General features: G+C 38.5%; 1 protein-coding gene across 4 annotated transcripts in view; it reads left to right on the top strand.

Moving 5' to 3' along the window:
• The window catches only part of rempA (intraflagellar transport protein rempA), a 130030-nt gene extending 119468 nt beyond the window's left edge, over positions 1-10562 (top strand). For all 4 annotated transcript variants that reach the window (XM_083144015.1, XM_083144014.1, XM_083144012.1 and 1 more), the window contains one exon: positions 4840-10562. In XM_083144015.1, the coding sequence (XP_083000141.1) occupies positions 4840-5242 (403 nt within the window). In that variant the 3' untranslated portion in view covers positions 5243-10562. The remainder of the gene's footprint in view (positions 1-4839) is intronic.
• Positions 10563-22550: the final 11988 nt, after the last annotated feature.

The raw sequence follows: 22550 nt of genomic DNA, 5'->3' as shown, positions 1-22550 counted from the left end.
TTTTTTTTTTTTTTTGTAAAAGCAGTTTCGCTCGCACCTCGTTTTTTGTGATGGTCGATGTAAGAGAACAGCGTGCGGCTGTGAAATTTTGTTTCCTGCTCGGGAAAGAAACGGTTGTGATGTTGAACACAGCTTACAAGGACAGTGCTATGGGGAAAACTCAAGTGTACGAGTGGTTTTCTCGCTTCAAGAAAGGTGACATGTCGATTGATGACAAACCCGTTCTGGACGTCCGTCAACTTCCAGAACAGATGAAAATGTCGATAAAATTCAAACTTTTGCTCGAAGACCGACGACGGACCATTGAAGAGCTGGGGAAGTTATGTGGACTATCTTGGAGCTTGGTTCAGCAAATTTTAACGGAAGATTTGGGAATGAGAAGGGTCGCTGCGAAATTTGTACCTCGGAATCTGAGTGACGAGCAAAAAGAGTGTTGAGTGGAAACATGCCATGCTTTGAAAGAAGAGCTCTGAAGCCCAAGTTTTTGGCAAAAAAAAAAACACCATGACTCTCTTGCGCCATGCCCCTTACTCACCTGACCTCGCTCTGTGCGATTTTTTTTTTTGTTGCCCCGAATGAAGAGGGACATGAAGTGACAGCGATTTGATGACGTAGTAGAGGTAAAGAAAAAACGAGGATGGAACTGTGAGCCATCACAACAGATGAGTTTAAAAAATGTTTCCAAGAATGGAATCACAGATTGGACAAATGTGTAAAGTGTCATGGAGAGTACTTTGAAGGTTGTTTTGTAATAAATAAAAAAAAAAAAGGATTTTAAAAACAAAAATCCGGTTTCTTTTGGGTACACCCTCTTACAGGGGATGGACAAAAATATGGAAACACCATGATATCGGAACGGGTGATATCGACGGAATTTTTCCACTTGAAATCGGATGTGGTGCGACATTCTTTTGTTTTGCGCTGTGAGATAGGACCCTGACAGACTGGTTAACAGTTGCACTGTAGAAAGCGTGCAGTGCAGTTGATACTGAATCATGTTGGAGCTGACGGTGTTTCAAAGGGGGCAAATTGTTGGTGCTGCCTTGCAGGGGCCTCTGCTACCAAAGAAGCCATGTTATTTGGTGTATCAAGAGGGACTCTTATCTAAGATCATGATGACATATAGTGTGTCCGCAAAGACAATCAGAAAAACACCTGCGTGGGTGAAAATGTACACTGAGCGACAGAGACAGAAGGATTGTGACCATGTTTTGCATATAGAATGGTGCAAGATCCCATTATCCACCATCCAGAACTTGTATTTGTCCATTCCTCGGAGACTGCAGGACGTTTTGGGAGCTAAAGGCGGTCCTTCACCTTATTAGCTACAGCATTCCAGCTTTTCTTTGCCGGTGTTTCCATATTTTTGTCCATCCCCTGTATGTGTTACCACCGTAGACATAATACCAGAGAATGAGAACACTGAGATTAATCATGCTGTATTAGGTTTCCTTATGCAAATTACATAGAGCTACAATACATCCTATTGTTGATCTCCACTCTTCACAGACTACTATTCTTACTCGTATTTAGCACTACAGCCTTGCGACTATATGGTGGCCGTCTTAGCTCATCTTGTAACACCAGAATCATTTGCTAATGACATGGCAAGTGCAGAAACAACTTGATGATTGGGAACAAGAAAATCCAAAGTTGTAATAACAAGATATGCACCAAGAAAAAAGTTGGGGAGGAAATGAAAATATAGACAAGAAAGTAAAAAGGAAAGGGTAACTGTGTCAGGAGGTTGATAAGAAACCGGGGTTTGAAATATGAAAGACAATACACTGGAACCATGATGTTACACTCCCTGATTTTATATTTTTGTGCATTTTAAAAACTTTTCTCCACGGTGCCTCGAAAAAAAAACATAACATTGACGTTCCACTGCATATAACACACACTACGTACCTATCATCATGTTTTGAAAACAAACTGGGACCATGAAGAAGGGAGACAGAAGTCAAATAGAATCAGTGGAGATACAATTCTGTAGGAATTCAACAGAGATAAGCAGTTTTGAAGCTTCTGGACAGAATAGATCTGAAACAGTTGATGTGGTTTATTCATGTGAAGAGTATGGGGTCAGAAAGACTGCCAGTGGATGCATACACTGCTCTAGATGTGGGGAAAATGCCAAAGAGGGAAGACCAAGAAGTTTGTGGAAATAAAAGAAGAGGATATGAATATAGTTTAAAAAGAGGACTGGTGGAAGAACAGGATATGGAGAGCCTTGCTTCTGAACTGATCAAGCCAGGCAGGGACTAGAAATGATGAAGTATGACAATGATCTGAAATTGCACTGCATCTCATTTCATTGGCTGTTCCAAAAATTTGGGATGAAATTTATAGTGAACAATCAAAATCAGTGAACAATCAAAATATTACAAAGCTCCCCAGTTCAATTTTTTTACTGTTCTTTGGAGGGTCCAAAATGAACAATGTGAAGGAAGCATTGAAAGGAATGATAATAGTAAATAGCAGCTTTTGTGTGTATAATTACTGCATTTTTCTTAGTAATTTGTTGTCTGTTGTAATAATAATATATTTTGAACTTATCAAAATAGTACAGTGGTGGAAATTAATATGAAGGCACTTCCATTCCTCAAAAAGGAAACAAAGTTATTCATTTATACGGATACTTCTACCGTATTATTGATGTGTATTGCATACAATTCGTAGGAATAACATATTACAATAATTGTGTCAGTGTGCATGTGGCAGCACTGCATAAGAACCAACAAAACACTCTTGGGGTGGAAATTGCTATAAAGGCAACACTTCTGCTGACGCAGCTGCTATGCTTTGTGTGCTGTATTGATGTTGGTAGTGGAAGACAAGTTGTTCAAACATAAGGTAGCTAGAGAAACGTGCCTCGTGGAAAGCGTCTTGTCAGTTGACAAGAAAGCAATCTGCTTATAAGAAGATGCGACTACTCTCCAATCGTCAAATTGCTGCTTACAAGGAGATGGGACTCCTCAATCATCTAATTGCTAAGAAATTAGGGTGCTCGAGTTGTATTATTGACAATTTTGTCAAACTGGGCGCACAGTATCGACAAGACAGAAAATCTGGTCAGACATGAAAGCTAGAGTCCGCAAAATGATTGATTTGCATAAAGCAAAAATTAGTAACATGTTTGCCTCTCAAATCATAGCTGATATTCAGTTACCGCTCACTGCCAGGCAAGTGTGACAAATCCTGGCAGGAGACCATAACTTTTCATTCAAGAAACGACTCAGGAAACCACCTCTAAGTGCCCATAACAAGGCTAGAAGAGCATTTGCTGAAGAACACATGTCTTGTACCTCAGAATGAAATCAAGTTATTTTCAGTGATGAAAAGAAGTTTAATTTGGATGGGCCAATGGCTTTCAGTGTTATTGGCACGATCTCCTTAAAGAAGACTGATTTCGGGCAAGTAGAAATTTTGGTGAGGCAAGCGTTATGATTTGAGCTGCATCCTGCACTGAAGGTACGTCAAACATAGCATAATTGCACACCAGGATGAATTCGGATAACTACTTGGAGATGCTCGAGGCTGAGTAGTTTCGAATGTACAAAGAATTAGGTGACGTTTTCAACACTGCCATTCATGTGTCTGGCAAGTCAAGACAGTGTGGTTTCAGGAGAAAGGAATAACAGTTCTGCATCATCCGGCAAGAAGTCCAGATTTAAACCCCATTGGGAATCTACGGGGGGATCCTAGCAAGGCATGTGTATCTCAACAGACGGCAGTTTGAGTCTCTGACTGAGCTGAAAAATGTGATTCAGTCACAGTGTGCAGCAATCTCAGAGGAAGACATACACACCACATCCAGTCCATGCCTAAAAGAATTTTGAAGGTTATTAAGAACAATAGTGGATCCACTAAATACTATGTTCTTCTTAAAGGTTCGCATAACCACTTTTTATAGAAGTGTAGAGTGACTAGCCATGTGAGATTGTGTTTTTGTATGTATATCTTAGTGTAGCTTGAAAAAGTTCTGGGAAACCAGAACGAAACTTCGCAGTTAAAATTAAATAATAACCACTAAAACTAACTGTGTTAGATTATTTTGCACCCACTAAATACTAGAACTTGGTTGTGCAATGTTTTCTGATTTATTTATTTTTGTTTATTTTGTAAAATACAAAGGTGCCTTTATAACAATTTCCACACCTAAGAGAGTGTTTTTCAGTTTTCATGTGGTGGTCCCATGTCGAATTACAAAAATTCATTTGATATGATTTGTCTGTAAATTCTACCGAATGTCTACCAAAGCTAAGATAGCAACATGCATAGGAAACAATAAATAACGTTGTTTTCCCACAACACACTAGTTCTTTGATACTAATTTTCCCCACTGTAGAAATAATTCAATTGTATTAACACTTTTCAGAAACATGACAGTACTGCAAATTCTTCAAAATTAGATCTATTTAGAATTTATGGGGATTTTGTTCACTGTTGTATAGTTATTTGTAATGTTGGGTATAAGCTTATTTTCTATTACAAATAACTAGACAACACTGAATGTAATCCACTCATATTCCTTAGACAAACTAAAGACCGAGCTGAATTTGAAAATATAAAATGTAATTTATTGATGAAAATGTTTCTTGTGTTTTATGAAAGAATTTGTTACATACAGTTTTTACTGTCATTGTTGTCACCTTGTAATCAAGATGTCCCAGGTTCAGTACCCAGTAGTTCGGATCCCACTTAAACTGAAGATCCAGTCCCGATTAGCCTTGCTGTGCACAAAGTGGACTTAAAAAACAAATTAAAACTCATAATGTTTATTTATTCTCCTTTATCATAGTTTTTGCAAAATTGCTCTTTCTTTTTATTTCATAGGATGTATGAATCTAATCCAGATGAAGCTATGAACCAGTGCAGACAACTCCTTGAAACGAAGAACTTGGACAATTCTGTGCGACAAGGAGATGTGTTTGGCTTCATGATTGAGCACTGCGTTCGGCAGAAGAACTACAAGGGTGCATATCAGCTGATGGAGGAGATGAAGACTCGAATACCTAACGTGAACCTAGCATATTATGTAAACATATCAACAATCGAGGCTGTGTCGAAAGCTCTCGATTTACCAATTATTAGAAGCAACCGAGCGAACAGTTCAAAGAGTGAGGAGAGAGGGAAGGAAGAGGTGGAGGAAGACAGTGGGGAAGAGATAGCAGAAGAAGTGGCAGACGAAGACCTGTATCCAGCCCCCCATATGAATGGGAAAGCATTCCCGGTGTAGGATTGTTGTTTTAAGTCGTGTGATTTAGTTCCGTATTCCTGATTCTCTGTTATTTATTGTGCTGGTGGTGCAACGAATTTGTTAAGTTTATTCATCATGGAAACTGCCAAAGCACTGGACAAAATAAATGCACAGTTTTGTTATTGTATTATAAAGTACAAGGATGATTCAGGGTTGATTGCGATATTTATTTTTACAGAGAAAGTATAAAGTTGTACACTCATCAAAATAGGCATGTGTTTTGAAGGGGTACTCATTGAAGTAGATTCCTTTTGAGTCAAAAAAAAAAAAAAATAGGCTAATTTCAGTACCAGTCTGGGACATAGTATTTCAGCTGTGTTGAATCTTGTGAATGTGTAGGGCCATACCTCCACATCCCTTTGTGTACCTTCATGGTACAGTTGCATTACATCACCTTGAATACGTAGTGTGGAAAACGGGATGGTTTGTTGTTCATGCTTGCATGATGCAATGAGTGTCTTACTTTAGGGAGATTGCGCACCAAAGCAACAACGGCACCCGACACTTATCGCTTCAGAATTTCACCAACCGAAAGCTGGCGTGTGCAGCCCGTCATGCTGTTATGGTGTGAAACGTTACTCTTGATTGGCTCGTTTCCATGTGACATGTGTCACTTCGGTCTGAAAGCTGCCTTGGACCAAAGAACCCATGTCACTTTGGTGTGAAATCCCCTTATCGTTTGTCACGTGCCACTTTGGTCTAATATCTCTTTGAGGAAACAGTGCAGTCAGAGTTTGTGTCCCTACGGTTCGAAAGGCTGCATCAGTTACCGACTGCACGCTTCCAAGCGAAACTTGTGGTTTGTCGCCTCGGTAAGAAATATCTCTCAGGATACTTTATATATTCTAATAACATAGAAAAATTAACTCTAGTACATAATCCAACACCTGATGCCCAGAATCACATTTCTATGTTTCTTCTTGTGTTACACATGCTATTTATTTATTTATTTATTTTATTTTACTTTTCTTTTCAAATTAATGCCTTTTCATGACTGCAAATCACTTCACAAATATAACTGTTTCCATCAATTCACTTACCGCCTTTCAAGACAAAATAATCTACACAATATATTCTAAAAACTAACTTAAGCTGCATAACTTTCATAAGAAAATTAGTGGCGATACTGATCGCACTGCCATCCATGTTGTCATCCGTCTCGGGAACCAGTTTCTTGGGTCATTTTCCACACTATGTTTTCAAGGTGCTGTAGTTGCATTACGACAAGTTATCAATATTCTGAATAACTACTGTGTTTATTGATATTAGTGGGAATCTGGTATAAAGTGGTATCAGTTTAGCCCCCCTACTCTCGACGTCATCATGCATGTAATTATTATTGTTATTATTACCATTATTAAGAAACTCATGTGTTACTAAAGTGTCATACCGTCCACTGCATCTATGGGTAAAAGGTCGCTGTAATGTTGCCTTATGTACCTTTATTTTGTGGAGTGCTTTGGCAGGTGACTGATGCTGTTGTGCATGGTTTTAATCATAGGTCAACCCGATCATAGCGGAACATTCAGCTTTCCTGCACAAGGCTACAATGCTGCAGGCCAGTGTTTATGTCACAGAAGAAAGAAACTTGCACATAATTTCACAGCTGTTGTACATTATTGGTAAGGTTTATTAACCTATTTATTTTGAAGAATCTCAGACTTCATTGTCCACAGGTGTCGTAATGCGTAGGGCACAGCGTTTAGCAAAGTTTATCTGAGTAATCTCTTTGCTAGTGAATTTGAAGGTGAGACATTAATAATGTGGATTCAGATTGATTTTTTTGACAAACATATACAAAATGTCATAGGATACTATTCCTAAAACAACTGTATGTCATGCCTTGTAATGAAAGCTCTTGAAAGAAGAGACATACCTGACAACTTGTTAGCCTCAGATATTTGAAACAACATATGTGTTCTTGATCACAAGATGAAAGAGAAGTTACGTACTTGTTACAAAGTAGGTAAAAAATAGAATGAAAGTTATATTCTTTATCTGTGTTACTACAGTTTTCAAGTTCATAAAAGAGTAACCAGGAAGCAAGAGTACATTTCAGAAACTTCTTATTCAAAAGAAGTCAGTACAATAAACTAATGTTGCATTTTTTTAAAATGTTTTTAACTTTGGTGCCTGTTCAAATCTTCAGCTATTATGAAAATTGTAGGATGCTGTGAGAGAGGCTGGTTGGCTCAGATGGAATGCCAAGGGTCAGGAGAATACAGTTTTAACTTATATTTTAATTGAGTGTACATAAGATGTAACCATCATACAACCAATGGGACAATACTCCCAGATAAACAAGTGTATGTGCACTGTAACAAGAAACTGTGCTGGTTATGCTAAAGTTACATATCAGGAATGTAAGTACATATCATTTATGTTCTAAAACATATGTTTTTCTATTTTCGCTAATTTTTACTAGCTCCTCAGGCATAGTGATTATTCTTTTAACAATAATCAAACAGTATATGTTCTCATTGTGCACATCACATTTAAAGAAGAAGTTGTAGCCTTTGAAACATAAGGAAAAAGCATAGTAAAGGTTTGTGGTCGCATTGTTGTTGAACAACACATACATTTAATTTTTTTCTATCAACTTAATAACGCTAACGTGTTATATTTTGTGTAAGTATATGTAAGTGTAGTTTAGTGTGAATGTTACTTTTAAATATAAACTGTGTTCATATCCTTGTAGATAGAATCTGGTGCTGCTTTGGATGTAGGTATAAGATGTTCTTTCAAGTGTTAGAAAGACATTCCCAATTTTTCATTATTGGTGGAGATGAGAGAGAAATGTGCATGTGCCACTACTTCAATTCCGTCCATGTTTTTGTCAACATGTTACATTGTGATAGATCCACAGCTGAAGTTTATGTAAGGTAATCACTGTTTTATTTATATATTCTACAAATGGCCTTAAAGATCAAATGTGATATACAATGGGATCTGCATTTTACATTTCTCAACTAAATTATTAATGCAGGGAATGTAAAATGTGGGAAGAAATCTCCAATATTTGTTTTATTGAAAGGAAAGTATTAAATGTAAAGATAAGGTTCCACTATATTTGTGTGTGTGTGAGCAAGAGAGAAAAGGTGGGACATTATACAGAGCGATCCACTGAAGTGTAGACCGCCACGTCAATGTTTGCTCTATTGGCAAGCGAGGCGATCGCGGCTGTATGTCTGCACTCTAGACTGTTGGTGAATCAAGCGGACAAGTTTCCGTAACTACTTTAATCCTTCATGGGTCACACTAGAAAAGTTATGTTGATGGTCGTGCATGGTGCCAGAGACAAGAGTTAAAATATGCTAAATTAATTGTCTAAAATGCCAAATCCTCAATTATTATGATTAAATATTTTCTTTCGACAGTTGAGATTCTACAAAACTATAAAAATTGAAATTCTATAAAATTATAAAAAGGCACTCTTCATTAGTCGGGCGTGGAATGGCACACCGGATTTTCAGTAAAAACTAGGTAAGCCTATAGCCGAGCATGGACTCGGGCAGCAAGGGGGTTCAACGAACCATCCCTAGTGGGTCGAAGATCTTGCTAATACTGAAAACAAAATAGTGGGGTGATAGAGGAAGGTGAGAAACTCAGCTAGACAGAGGGAGGGTGTTGAGAAAACAATCATTGATAAATAACATCGTTAAAACCACACACCCGGAACTAGAGACGTGTGTGACCAACGCAGGGTTAAAGAGTGATTTATTTACGACATGGAACTTTTACACCCGGGAATTCTCTTTCAAATCGCCTTTGAACTTCACGTGACAATTGAGTTAACATATGTAAATCACAAAAAAATACACGCTGTGCAGTACAAAACATTTGCTGAGCCATAACACACTTTGCTGTTGAATACACTAGAAAATACACAATACGTAACAAGCACCCTATCACTTCACAGTCACCAGACTAATAAACAGGCGACACAATACAAAGCAAGGACACTTTTCACTTCACAGTCTCCTGTCTACTTTCAGGATCTCCACAAAACTGGTTTCTAGCCCCCCTCGTCAGCTTACATTAGTGGTTGTCTTAATAAGGATGTATCAAAAATGTGTGCACATCGAAGGCAATTAGTTTGAACACCCGATTTTATAACTCTGGTAAGTAAATCACTTTTTAAAATAATTACGGAAACTTTTGTGTGTTTGCCTCATCAACACACTACGATGCCAAAAAACGGCCGCGATTGCCTCACTTGCTGATAGTGCAAACACTGATGTGGTGGTTTGCACTTCATTGGATCACTCTGTATAATACCTGACACCCTTCACACATACAACACACATAAACATGTTTGCATATGCATATATAGTAGGAATTTTCATTATTTTAACAAATATGAACAAATGTAAAACATGGCTCGAAGTCGAAAGAGTACAATATGACAATTTTAACACTATTCCATAGTTTTGTTTAGAATCCATACTGATATTCATCAACATATCTATTTAATTAAACAAAGTTTTGTATACAACTGAAGTTAGTTACATAAAAGTTGATAATGATAGCCTTTAGGTATAGCAAATACATGTGTAAAGTTTTATGTTGTAAATTACAAAGCATTATTGAAATGACAGTAGTTTTAGTGATAAAAAAAAGTCTTGTGTTGTGGCTAGAACAAAGAGTTGTGACATTCTTCACAACTTTGAAGATTTGATACAACTAAATGTTCTTTGCTCTCTACTTCAATGCAAAATCTGCATTCAGCAGTATATTCAAATTGATATGCACATAGAAAGAAAATATATTGTGCATAGTTATGTACAATTAAAGATAAAAATCCATTGTGCCTAAATTTCTGGGAATCAAATGCACCAAATATTTTACATATTTCTGATAATTTTGAATAAGGCTGTCATACTTGAAGCTGTTAAAATATTTTCAATGGAGGTTATATTCATTATTTTTATATTATTTGTAGTGACTTGTATCGTATAAAATAGAACGTTCATTAGTTGTTGTATGGAAGGCAAAGAAAAGTGTACTTTCTGTTAATGACCTTGTTGAGTTAAATCAAACCAAAGATGTGCATAAAATGACAAGTGTTAAAATGGAAAATGTTATTGAGGACGTTGTAATTTTAGCAAGTAGATCCAGAATAAAATATGGTTTTATAAACTGGAATATGGATTTGAGGTTGTAAATATATTTCATAAAAGAGTTAAGAGTGCTATTAATAGATACTTCAATAATGTTCTCTTCAGTGTTTGGAAAGTTATTTTTGAAAGTAACTGAGTTGGTTAGAAAAGTAAGTTACTCATTTTAAAAAGTAATTCAGTTAGAGTCACTGGTACTTGGGAAGTAACTAAAAGTTAATTTTACAGTTACTTTCTGCCGAAAATTTTCTTTCAAACAAATTACACCCAAACAAATATCATTAATTGTAATAAAATAAATATATACTACTACGTACAAAAAGTACCCAGAATTTGTGAATGAAACACAAAATACGTGGTTAATCATATAACATTTATTTTGTCACCTTCAAAATAGGCCCTATCAGATGCAACACACATATGCCAACGCTTAACCCAGTCTTCAAAACACTTTTCAAAATGCCCTGAGTTCCTTCTGCGAATTTCCTTTAATGGATTCAGTTGATTCAAAACACCTTCCCCGAAGTGGTAACTTGAGTCGTGGAAAGAGAAAAAAATCACTGGAGAAAAAGTAGCTTGGGCGAGAACATGTGTTGAGTTTTTGGCCAAAAACTCGTGAGAAAGAGTCGATGTGTGCGACGACGCATTATCGTGGTGCAAAATCCAAAAATTGTTTCTTCTACAACTCTGGTCTTTTCCGGCGAACATTCTCATGCAGACATCTCATAATGGTCACATAAAACTCTTTATTCACAGTTTGTCCTGCTGGAAGGAATTCTGAGTGCACAACACCACGATAATCGAAGAAAACAATGAACATGACCTTAATTTTTGAGCGACTTTGGCATGGTTTTTTGGGTTTTGGTTCATTTTCGAAGTGCCATTCCGAAGATTGTTGACCTATTTGCCACACTCGCACGCCAGTTTTCAAGCACCATTGTCCTGATTTTTCCGACGTTTTTGTCAGTCGTCTTCGTGGAAGGTCGACCAGAACAGGGGAAATCAGCAACAACTTCTCTGCCTTCTTTGAAAGCCTTGCACCATGCATATGCTTGTGTTTTTGACAGACACGAATCACCAAAGACCTTTTGTAGCATTTTCAATGATTCAGCACACGACAGCCCGTTGGCAACACAAAATTTCAAACAAATTCTTTGCTCGATATTTGTCTCCATTCTGCAAATTGCAAGACACCCGTCAACACAACTAACATAAACAGCTGCTGTGCACAAACTGATGGATATATTACTCTATTCCTCTGTGTGGTCATTCAGTACAGTGTTGCCATCCTACGGACAAAATGAATTCTCAATACCACCAATGTGAGACTTTTACCAGCCAAATTTACTGAAGGTATGAAGACATTCATGTGTTTTACTTATGCCTCTGGTACATAATATACGAATTCATGTTTTAATATTATTATAACAATAAAAATAAGATGGAATAAGACACTGAAGTCTTCAAGTGAAATTAGAAATGACGAATTGCAATAAAGCACGGACATTTAGCTTTCTTGCTAATTATCTCTTAAGACTTTGCTGATAATCTCTTCATCAAATATTTACCTAGTCCAGTTACAGGATTATTGTCCTTTATATCACTTACAGGCAGGGTTGTTAAAGGCCCAGGAACCCATAAATTTTAATGGGTTCCGCTGCATAACCGGAACCTTTTATCTCGCACAATTTAAATTCTGTCCAAATTGCGTATTGTTTGATTGAAAATAGGTTTTCTGTACCTTATTTTATTTGTTCCTGAAAAAAGGTTCCTGGACCGAATTGAAATTCATTCTGGAAAAAGGTTCCTGGACCAAATTTAAATTGATCTGGAAAAAATATTCCTGGACCGAATTGGAATGCTTTAAATATGAAAAGGTTATACACTGTCTAGAACTCATTTACGTTTGCTGATTTTCTCTTCCAGTCAGGGATTGAATTTATTTACAATTCGTAGACCAGAATTGACCAAATTGAAAGTTGCCTTCTAAAAATGTCCGCGAGTACTTACACTGGAAGGTCACACTGCGGTTGTAGAAACCGTATCACAGCAAATGAATCGTAACACTGTTGTTCTCTCGTGGGTCACGTTCAAAAACTTCCTTGTCGAAGAGTTACTGTACATTGTACATAATGCAATGGACTGTGGTGTCACATTGAGTTCAAACAATCCCGTCACTCGTTGCTCAGGCATCCGATCCAGGAACCGCAGCCAAAAGGAGCCATCGATGAGATAACGTGAGGCTGCTGTGTTCCCAGCAGGTATCACAACAGGGACAGAAAGTGTTGCTCGTACAACGAAGGGAAGAAACGCACGCAATAGAACGGGACTACATGGAGACGGGTAACGTGACTGCAGCATTTGCATTTCGCCAATTCCTACCTTGTACCTTAGATTCTTGAGACAGCCAGCACCTGGATTAGTCTTTCATACTCACAAGTGGATAATTGTTTATTGTCAGATATTCCACAAAAAAAAAAAAAAAAAAAAAAAAACGGCGACGTAAGGTCTGGCGATCTGGCAGGCCAATGCATCGGAACCCCTCTACCGATCCAACGACCATTGTACATGCAGTTTAGTTCGTCCAGTGCTACTATTGCATTATGTGCTGGACAACTGTCATGTTGGAACCACATGTGCTGTCGCAGTGCAAGCTTTACGTCGTCAAGCAATGTTGGTAATTCCTTGTGCAAAAACCTTTGATATTTTTGCCGGTCCAAAGTACCGTTAAAAACATAGGGACCAATCAGTTTTTCGCCTATGATTCCACACCACACGTTAACCGACCAAGGATGTTGACGTTGAACTTCACACAACCAATGTGGGTTTCCCACACTCCAATAATGCATATTGTGACGATTAACCTGACCGTGGTTTGTGAAGGTTGACTCGTCGGAGAAAAGTACTCTACGAAAGAACTGCTGGTCGACTAGTATTTGTTCACGTGCCCATTCACAAAACACCACTCGATTGTGAAGAGCGTCGCCATGAGGTTCCTGATGCATGGAAACGTGATAGGAATGGAATTTGTGACGTTTCAATATTCTCTAAACACTACTGCGAGAAATTCCTGACTGCGATGATATTACTCGCGTACTCGCCTGGGAATTTTGAGCCACCGTGACTAGGACTGCAATTTGATTATGCTCTCCAGTGGCAGTTGCTCTATGAACCCTTTGTTTAGGTTGTACACTTTCTTCGGCACGAAACTGTTTGACAACTCGAACAAACGAAGAACGTGGTCATAGCCTGTCAGGAAAATGTTCCACATAAAGAGTCACAGCATCGTCAATGTTCCTTCTGCATTCACCATAAACAAGGATCATTTCATTTTTTTTACTTCTGTGCATAGAGAATGCATGATGTTGAATACCCCACTTAACTGTGTCATTCGACTCTTTGCAGTCACACTGCACTGACCATGCAATCACTGACTACTGAGATCGCGAGTACAATGCTTCTAGGCCACAGGATCCCTTCTCACACACTTGCCAGCCACTGCATTTGCATCTTTCACGAATGGAACAAAATTTGTCAGACAAAACCTACGTATTTCCGGACGTTGAATTCGAATCTGCAATAAAAAATAGGTTACCCCCTGCCCCACCCCCCGAGGGTGGGAGAGTGGGTTCATTGTATCGTAGGTGACTTGCCCCTACAATACTGTTATGCTTTCATATGGAAAATGTTTTCCTTTGATGCAAATTTCTCGCGATATTTTGATTTGTCAAGTTAGATGGGACACCCTGTATAGGGTGAGGCAGTCAAATGGGAAGATTAAAAAAATTAACAAAAAATAGATAAGAGCAAATATTAGTTGTTTTTTTAACATGAATGTACTGTACATGAGTTGAAATTACTAGTGTACCTGAAAAATGTTCATTTTTTGAATATGATGTCAGTAAGATGGCATCCTTGGTGTTACACACATTGCTGTAAAGGCGTATTACAAAAACTCTGATAGTTTTGTTGGAGATCAACACGTTTTCTGTCGACAGTTTGTCACCCCCGCGTGCTCTTTGCTTCCAGCAAGATGGTGCAACTAGCCATACTGCCAGAGTGTCTATGGATGTGCTTAGACTCGCATTTCCTAGTCGTCTCATCAGCAGATTCGGCGTTATTCCGTGGCCTGCCCGTTCACCCGATTTCACAGCTCCTGGCCTTTTTCTTTGGGGTTACCTCAAATCCAAAGTATTCAAGAACAACCCTCCCAAGAACCAGGGATGATTTGAAGGAGCGAATTCAGCAAGAGATCCACAACATTTTTCAGGTACACTAGTAATTTCAACTCATTTCCAGTACATTCATGTTCAAAAAATAAATAATATTTGCTCTCTCTATTTTTTTTGTAATTTTTTTAAAATCTTCCTGTTTGACTGCCTCACCCTATGTGTATGTAATATATATATATATATATATATATTGTCACATTGTCCACAGTACTCTTGATATTTGCCAGGAACATAGAAATCCACCTTGTATATTCCTGGCATATACATTGTGTCCAGCTTAAACGTCCAATAAAGAAAATTTCATAACTTGAGATGTATTTAAGATATTTCTACAGAATTTAGTTCTACAAATAGAGTAACTCAAAATGTTTTTTTCTGTGTGGATGCTCCGCACATATGTATTTGCATAACCGCATTGTTTACGAAATCACATCAATGCATTATTTGCGGCAAGCACAAACATGCCAGTAGCAATGTGGACTCCACAACAGAAGGTTTTTTGTGTGCTTGCTTTCGCCGAGCTGAAGTCTGTAACGCTTGTACATCGTCATTTTCAGGATGGGTATTAATTACGACCAACTGACAACGTTCCCACATTTAAAGCCATCAAGAAATGGGACAAACGCCTTCGGGAAACGGCAGTGTGCAGTCAATGTTGGGCCACCACACAAAGCGTGCAGTTTCAGAGGCTAGTGTTGAAGAAATCCACACGTCCTTCCAACGAAGCCCTAGAAAGTCCTTCCGACGAGCAAGTAGGGAATTACAGGTACCTAAGTTGACAGTACATGATGTTCTCCATAAAACGATTGCGCCCACGGGCATACAAATTGCAGCTTTGTCAGAAACTCAAACCTCAGGACAACCCGCTGTGGAAAGCATTCGCGGAAGAAATTCTTGCTAAAATTGATGAAAACGAAGCATACCTCGATTCGCTTTGTTTTTCAGATGAGTATATGTTCCACACTTCCAGGAAGGTGAATAAATGGAATTGTCACATCTGGGGAACAGAACGACCCCATGTAGTGAGAGAACACGAACGTGACTCTCAAAAAGTGAATGTCTGGTATGCATTGTTGAAGAACAGGGTTATAGGCCCTACTTCTTCATGGAGTGTACCATTAATGGAGTAAATTACCTGGATATGTTGGAGTTGTACGTTGTGTCACAACTTCCTCGTGACGTGATATTCCAGCAAGATAGCGTGCCGTGTCATTATGTAGGAATTGTCAGAGATGTTTTGGACTTTGAATTTTCTGGACGTTAGCCAATTTCTTGACCCCCCTAGAAGCTCAGACATTTAGCCGCTAGTTTTTTTCCTTTGGGGATTTGTAAAAAATCAAGTGTATCAAACACCAGTTCGTGATCTGCGCCATCGCATTCGTGCAGCTATCAAGAATGTTACACCTGCAATGCTGAACAACACGTGGAGAGAGATAGAATACAGATTAGACGTCTGTCGTGCCACAAACGGTGCACACATTGAAACATACTAGATATGTAAAAAAAAACATTTTGAGTTACTCTATTTGTAGAACTAAACTCTGTAGAAATATCTCAAATACATCTGAAGTTATGAATTTTTCTTTTATTGGACGTTTGAGCCAGACACCTTGTATATTCAACTTTTAAACTAACGATCAGCACAATTGGATATATTTCAAGTTATAAATTTTGGTTGTTCAAAATTATGTTCTTTACAGTAATATGCAGGAGCTAGAGTGGTCTAGTCAATAGGGGTTGACTGCTGCACAGGAGACCTGAGTTCAATTTCCAGAGCAAGTTACCTAAAGGTCAGAATTTTCCACCCGTGTTCCTGGATAAAGTGGGTACTTGGTTCACCCAGTCTCAAATAAATGGGTATCTGAAGAAGGGAAGGTGACACAGTTGGTGCTCGTCACATTTCCAAAAATGGCCAAGATCGAGAATGTTGAGCTCCTATCTCCACATCAGCCTATGTGCCTTCATAGCAAAGTGGAATATACTTGGGAAACTTTACCTTTACAAAAATATGCACTTCCGATTTCTTCCAAACACATTTGATACTTCCTCTTGTGTCATGTACAGTTGTGGAAAGAAATACTTCCCCTATAAGACTATGTATGGGGAAAGTATTTTTTTCCATGACTGTACACATTGATTATTATCCCATTAAGGCATTCATCAATACAGCTTTAATTGCCAAACAGTGGAGAACAATCTCTCCAACTGATGCTGTAGTCCATAGAGATTTGGTCAAAAATTATTTATTGCATTGAACAAATTATTGTGCATAGTTGTTTCCATTGTTATTTCGTTGGTTGCTTCCAAAATGGTATTTCATGTTTTTTCCAGATCTGTACAATATATGTGACAATGTTTCAAAAAGGTCTTCAATGTACTGATCATTTTTTCTATACAGGGTGTACCAGAAGTGATAGCGCAAACTGAAACGGTGAAAAGTACACAATGGTATAAGCAAAAAAGTCTCAGTAAACATGGGGTAATTGCGAATGAATGGTTATCATCCACCACTGACTTGATTGTTTGTACACATCATACCAGGGGCGTGCCGTGACTTTTCGTGATAGGCAAGCGATGGGTTAATTTTTCGTTTCTGTAAATTATAACAATTTCAAATATAATATAGGCCTACACACATTCCTACTTACAATAATGTGCATAATGGTGAAGTATCGGGCTTGAGTGTGTGAAGTGCATAAAAAAAAGAAAGGTAAAGGTAAAGTATTCCCCTGTGCATAGCACCACGCCATGAAGGCGTATAGGGGGTGTGGGGGTAACGCCCCACACTTTCTTGATCCGGTCGTGAATGGGGGTGATGTGATCAGCATCACGCCCCTGACCGCCTTTACCCCCCAGGGTTTCCCCCAGGTACCCATGTTATTCGACGCTGGGTAGGCGCCGGGGCCGCTTCCATCGTTAGAAAAGTTCCCGGATTTGAACCGGCCGGGGATCGAACCCGGGACCTTGAGCATGGTAGTCAGACGCGTTACCGACTGAGCCACCGCGGCCACGTGTGAAGTGCATACATACCGTAAAATCAAATCTTTGATGCATGGTTTTTAAAGATGAAAAACAGCCTCTCCATAAAAACTTGTAAATTTCAACCATGAAGAAAATAATGATTTACTTGATATTGGAGGGCAACTGTAAATTAAATTACATTCTTTTTTAACCCTGAAAATAATAAACATCCTATTAGCATAAAATTTTGATCTTAAATAAACGGACTGGTTTTGGTTTCTTACTTGGCTAGAAGTATGAATCATGACTTGTCTTCAGTTGGATGCAAGCGCAGATGTAATTCTGGGAACGTTCATGTATTTGCACTGCATTATAAAAATTGCTCAAGTCACTGTAGCCTGTATAGTTCCATGGTCCTAAATTTGTATTGAACAAAACACATGGCCAACAAAATAATTTATTAAGATCATTGCTGCCACATAACTACATAATATTGTTGTACTAAGATGTTTTAAACTGCCTAATGAAAACTTTCCCATCTTTCTTAGTTGGTTTGGTTATGCACAGTTCAGGACACGGTCGCTCATGGTTCACAATCGCAAGCTCCAACTCTACACCATATGTTCTCGAACTGAATGGTATTGAAAGAAGGTATCTAATCAAGTCCTTACCTGCAGCACTGCAAATCGATGGCTCATCTGGTATGTCAACCATGGTGGAAATTTTCAATGTAGAATCATACTTTTACACCAGGTGCAAAAACACAACACAAAGAACAGAAAAAACAGCACAATATCACAGTAAAAAACAACATGCATCCGCAGCACCTACGCTTCTAAATTAACCTTCCTTTTCACCCTACCTGCAGTGTTACATACCCTCCATATTTCCGAGTAACTGACCACATGATGAATATGTTCAAGTACCGGCTGTGATTTCATTTCTTATAAATAGCATACGACTGGTGATCACTGGCTAACTTTATAATGTAATTTGTTGATTACTATAGTTTCAAACATGAAAATCGTACCGCGTTAGGTGGTGCTACGGATGCACAGAAAATTCTGGAAGTTAGCAACACTTGTTACCAGTGTGGACGAATTCTTTTAAAAACACCATTGCCAAAGACAGATGTGGTCTTGGTGTTGCTTGACCTCGGCCTTTTTTCTTCGTAAACGGGGATGGACAGTGTCCATGCAAGAACTGCATAAGTCACTCGAAAAGCGAGGAGAAAGGCGAGCAGTCCTCTTCTTCTAACGCGGTCAGTCGTGCCGCATCGCCCAGCGTCGTCAAGGGTGTAGCCGGTTTATGTTTCAAGCCAAAAGAACAGAAAATAGGGGAAATGAAAATTCTGCAATGTAAATATCTTATAGTAAATAAATTCCATTCTAATGTGTATAAAGGCATTGAAAAACACGAACTTAAGATATGAAAAGTGTTATAAAAAACAACGCAAGTGGCGCTTGCCCTGCCTTTCCTTACTGCATGCTTCTGCATCATACACTTGTCTCCTTGTGTACTCTAAGGTTTCTTTGTTTAAAACTTGACACTGCCGCACATGTAACATAATTTACAGTACAATAGTCCTTGGTAATAAAAGCAACAGTAATGTCTAGAGAGGTGAACCTTTTAATTTGTTATTTGTTACTAAGTAGGACTGTGACACCTCATACGTGAAAAGCATATGTTGTGTATAAACAATCAAGTCAGTAGTAGATCATAACCATACATTCGCAATTATATCACAAACAGTTTGTTTGTGACCCCGTGTTTACTGAGACTTTTTGTGTCTACTATCGTGTACTTTTCGCATGCAAAAATTGTGAGAGGGGCCTAGATCTGGTGAGTCCATATTTCACCATGCCAGTACCATGGCATCAACGCAACCTGTTTATGGCATTATTTACAGATATATATAACTGATCCAAAGCATGAAGTCGTGTATTAACATACAAATTATTTATTTGGAAAATGGAATCACATTTTTCAAGCATTAAAGGTACTTCACTAGCTCACCAAAATTTGCCTAAAATGTTTCTGCTAGCACATTTATCTCACTTGCAAATCGTCTATGGTGAGGCATAATTAAAAAGCTTGATACCAGCAGCCCACAGTCTAAGATCATTAGTATAAACAGCCAAACTGTTTCAGGGTCTATGCCAGGGAAGAATTCAGTCTTGAAGACACATGGAACCACAGGCAACACATTTTCAAGGAAGACCTCCACATGCCACATGCTCCAGGCAAAAGCATTTGTCACATCTCCAGGATATATGATGAGGGAAGTTGCTGCACATTTGAGCATCGCATTCCATGGCTTCCCAGTCATAACACTGTCTGCCTCTCGGAGGTAAACGAATGTCAAGATCAGCCTGAATACAGTAACTATAAGCAATTTGTACGAGTATTGGAAGGAAAATATCACCATTGCAACAACACGATAAGCTGTAAAGATTTCAAGAAAATAGTTACTACACAGTAGGCGATCTTTACATGATATCTTTCATGTAAAATACAAGGATTACAGCAAGTCATAACAACTATTTTTTTCCATGACGATGCGGGTCAGGCACGAAATTGTAAAATATACAATTGGAAGGTCACGATCTATGCTAACGTTTAATGTATGAATTTTGAACAACATAGAGATCTGTATCAGGTTAGAGAAAAATACAAAATACGTGCAGTCGCAGGTCTTCCTGAATGTTCCATGTTGGCAGTTGCTTCTCTTCCATGCCTGAATGCTGCTGCCCACCTCACAACAGTTTGGTATGGTAGAGCATCATTTCCTAAAGCTTCCACAAGCTCAGTGTGACATTCTCTCGCATTCCTTCCATAGAGTACTTCTATTTTCACATAAGAACAGTGTTCGCACAGGGTCACATTCATCCTGCACAACTGTTAAACACACACTGACTTCCCACTTGCCTCAGTTCAATGTCTTGGCAGCCACTGCCATCTAGTGGCATCACAGTACATTGCATGTGACGCGGTCCCCACTGTATATTTTAAAATTTCTTGCCTGACCTGCATTATAGTTGGAAAAAATGGTTGCCATGGATTTTGCTGTAACTCTCGTATATTGCTTAACCCTGGAAAGGGAGGAGGGCATTAGGCCCACCACTTCTTGTTTTTTTTATTATTCAGCTGTGAACATTTTTATAAACAATTGAAAAAAAAACACATTGTTCCCTTTGGTGTTCCCAATGTTTCTGTATTACTTAATAATTAATGTACAGTAGACTTGCGATTAACCAAGGCTCCAGGTTAACCGAGGGAGTGGTTGGAAAACATCGCGCTTCATAACGCACCCCCTGTTTGTTTACTAGGAAGTTGGAGTCAAGTCACCGTCCGCGCTGCACGTGTTCATTACATTGTCGGTGTATCCGATTGTTACAGTGGTGTTTAAATCTGTGTAGACCTATTCTAAGTGAGTAATGTAGTATGAGTGGCAAATGGAAAAGGTGTGTTGTTTCTCTGGAAACAAAAATCAACGCAATAAAAAGGTTGGCTAAAGGTGAGTCTATTAAAAAGGTTGTTTTTGATTATGTAGTCGGGAAAGTGACTGTTGGAGATTGGAGACGTAAGCGGAAGGACATTGAAAAGTGGGTGAGTCAAAGAGCGGGAGCAGTGGTTTAGCGGGGAAAACGATGAAGAAAGGTGAATATGAGCAGACATCCGAGGTTTTATTTTTGTGGTTTTCATATGTACGAGGTGCTATAGCCTACACTGCACAGCAAGAAGAGTCTACGCCGCTTGATCTCTCCCTACAGCGTTGGTGTTACATTGCAGCGTCGAAGAGAGGAAAGAGGTTAGTCCAAAAAACTATGAAAACTTTTTGAAAAAGTAATAAATAATTACTATACAGTTTTAAGTGTTGTTTCATCATTTACGACCTATTAGCACATTATCTCCGTATTATCCGAGTTTTTCCATATCCGAGGTAGTCTCCGTCTCATTTAGCTCGGATAATCACAAGTCTACTGTATATCGGAGGCAAAACTCACTCATAATAAATAAATAATCCCGTGGCGCAACAGCTCGTGAGGGCCACGGTTTACCTACAAACTGCCGACCTCACTTCTACCAGAGGAAGGAAATCATCCAACTAGTTGCAGGGTGACGTGTGGTCAGCACGAGGAACCCCTAGTTGTCATTATAGGTTTCCATGACTGGGTTACGCTACTCAATCGTACCTCCCAGAATTTCCTCACTATGGTGGGTGGCCACTGGTCCCAAATACAGGCTGAAATCTCAGGAGAAAAATGATTACACTTTCCCCAGGAGGCTTTAACCTGTATGCGTCCCGTACTCCTAGTCCAAAGTCTGCTACCTCAGACTGCAGGGTGATGGTGCGTGACAGGCAAAAATGACCTGGTGGACATTTCTGGCAACTGCTTGGTTGGATGCATGTTCATGGTGCTCCTGCCAGTGACAGTGTGCAATTGGTTGCTAATGATTGTAATTTTTGTAACTATTACAATTAATATACAAGTGCACCTGCATAAACAAAGAAACATTGATCCAAAATTAATATTATTTTTTTGAGGTTGAGTGAATAATAAATATGCATGTGACACGCATTCAATAATTGGTTATTGTATTTCATCAATGATGCTAATTTGTGTAATTATTATTATTAAGGCTCGGATAGTTATGGACTAAAAAACACAAAATATGCACTTTAAAAACGTGTTTAATTTATAAATGTTGCATATTATAAACTATGAAAGATTACATTCCAGGCAATAAGTATGCATTATTCTGAATGCTCATTCGCTACACAGATTTTTTTCAATTAATATGGTTCTGTGTTAAATGAGACATAATAGATTACCGATCAAGATCATGATTGAATTTGATAACAACATGATGTCTCAAATTTTCAAACTTGAAACTCCTTCTGTTTTCAGCTAGAATAGTCTTATATTCAGAAAACACATGTTCCACTTTGCAAGATATAAGTGGACTGTATTT

Source organism: Lepisma saccharinum, chromosome 22, assembly GCF_977018435.1.
Source record: "Lepisma saccharinum chromosome 22, izLepSacc3.1, whole genome shotgun sequence".
Lineage (NCBI taxonomy): Eukaryota > Metazoa > Arthropoda > Insecta > Zygentoma > Lepismatidae > Lepisma > Lepisma saccharinum.
The sequence above is the reverse complement of the archived record's forward strand: the minus strand, read 5'-3'. Positions and strand labels throughout refer to the sequence as shown.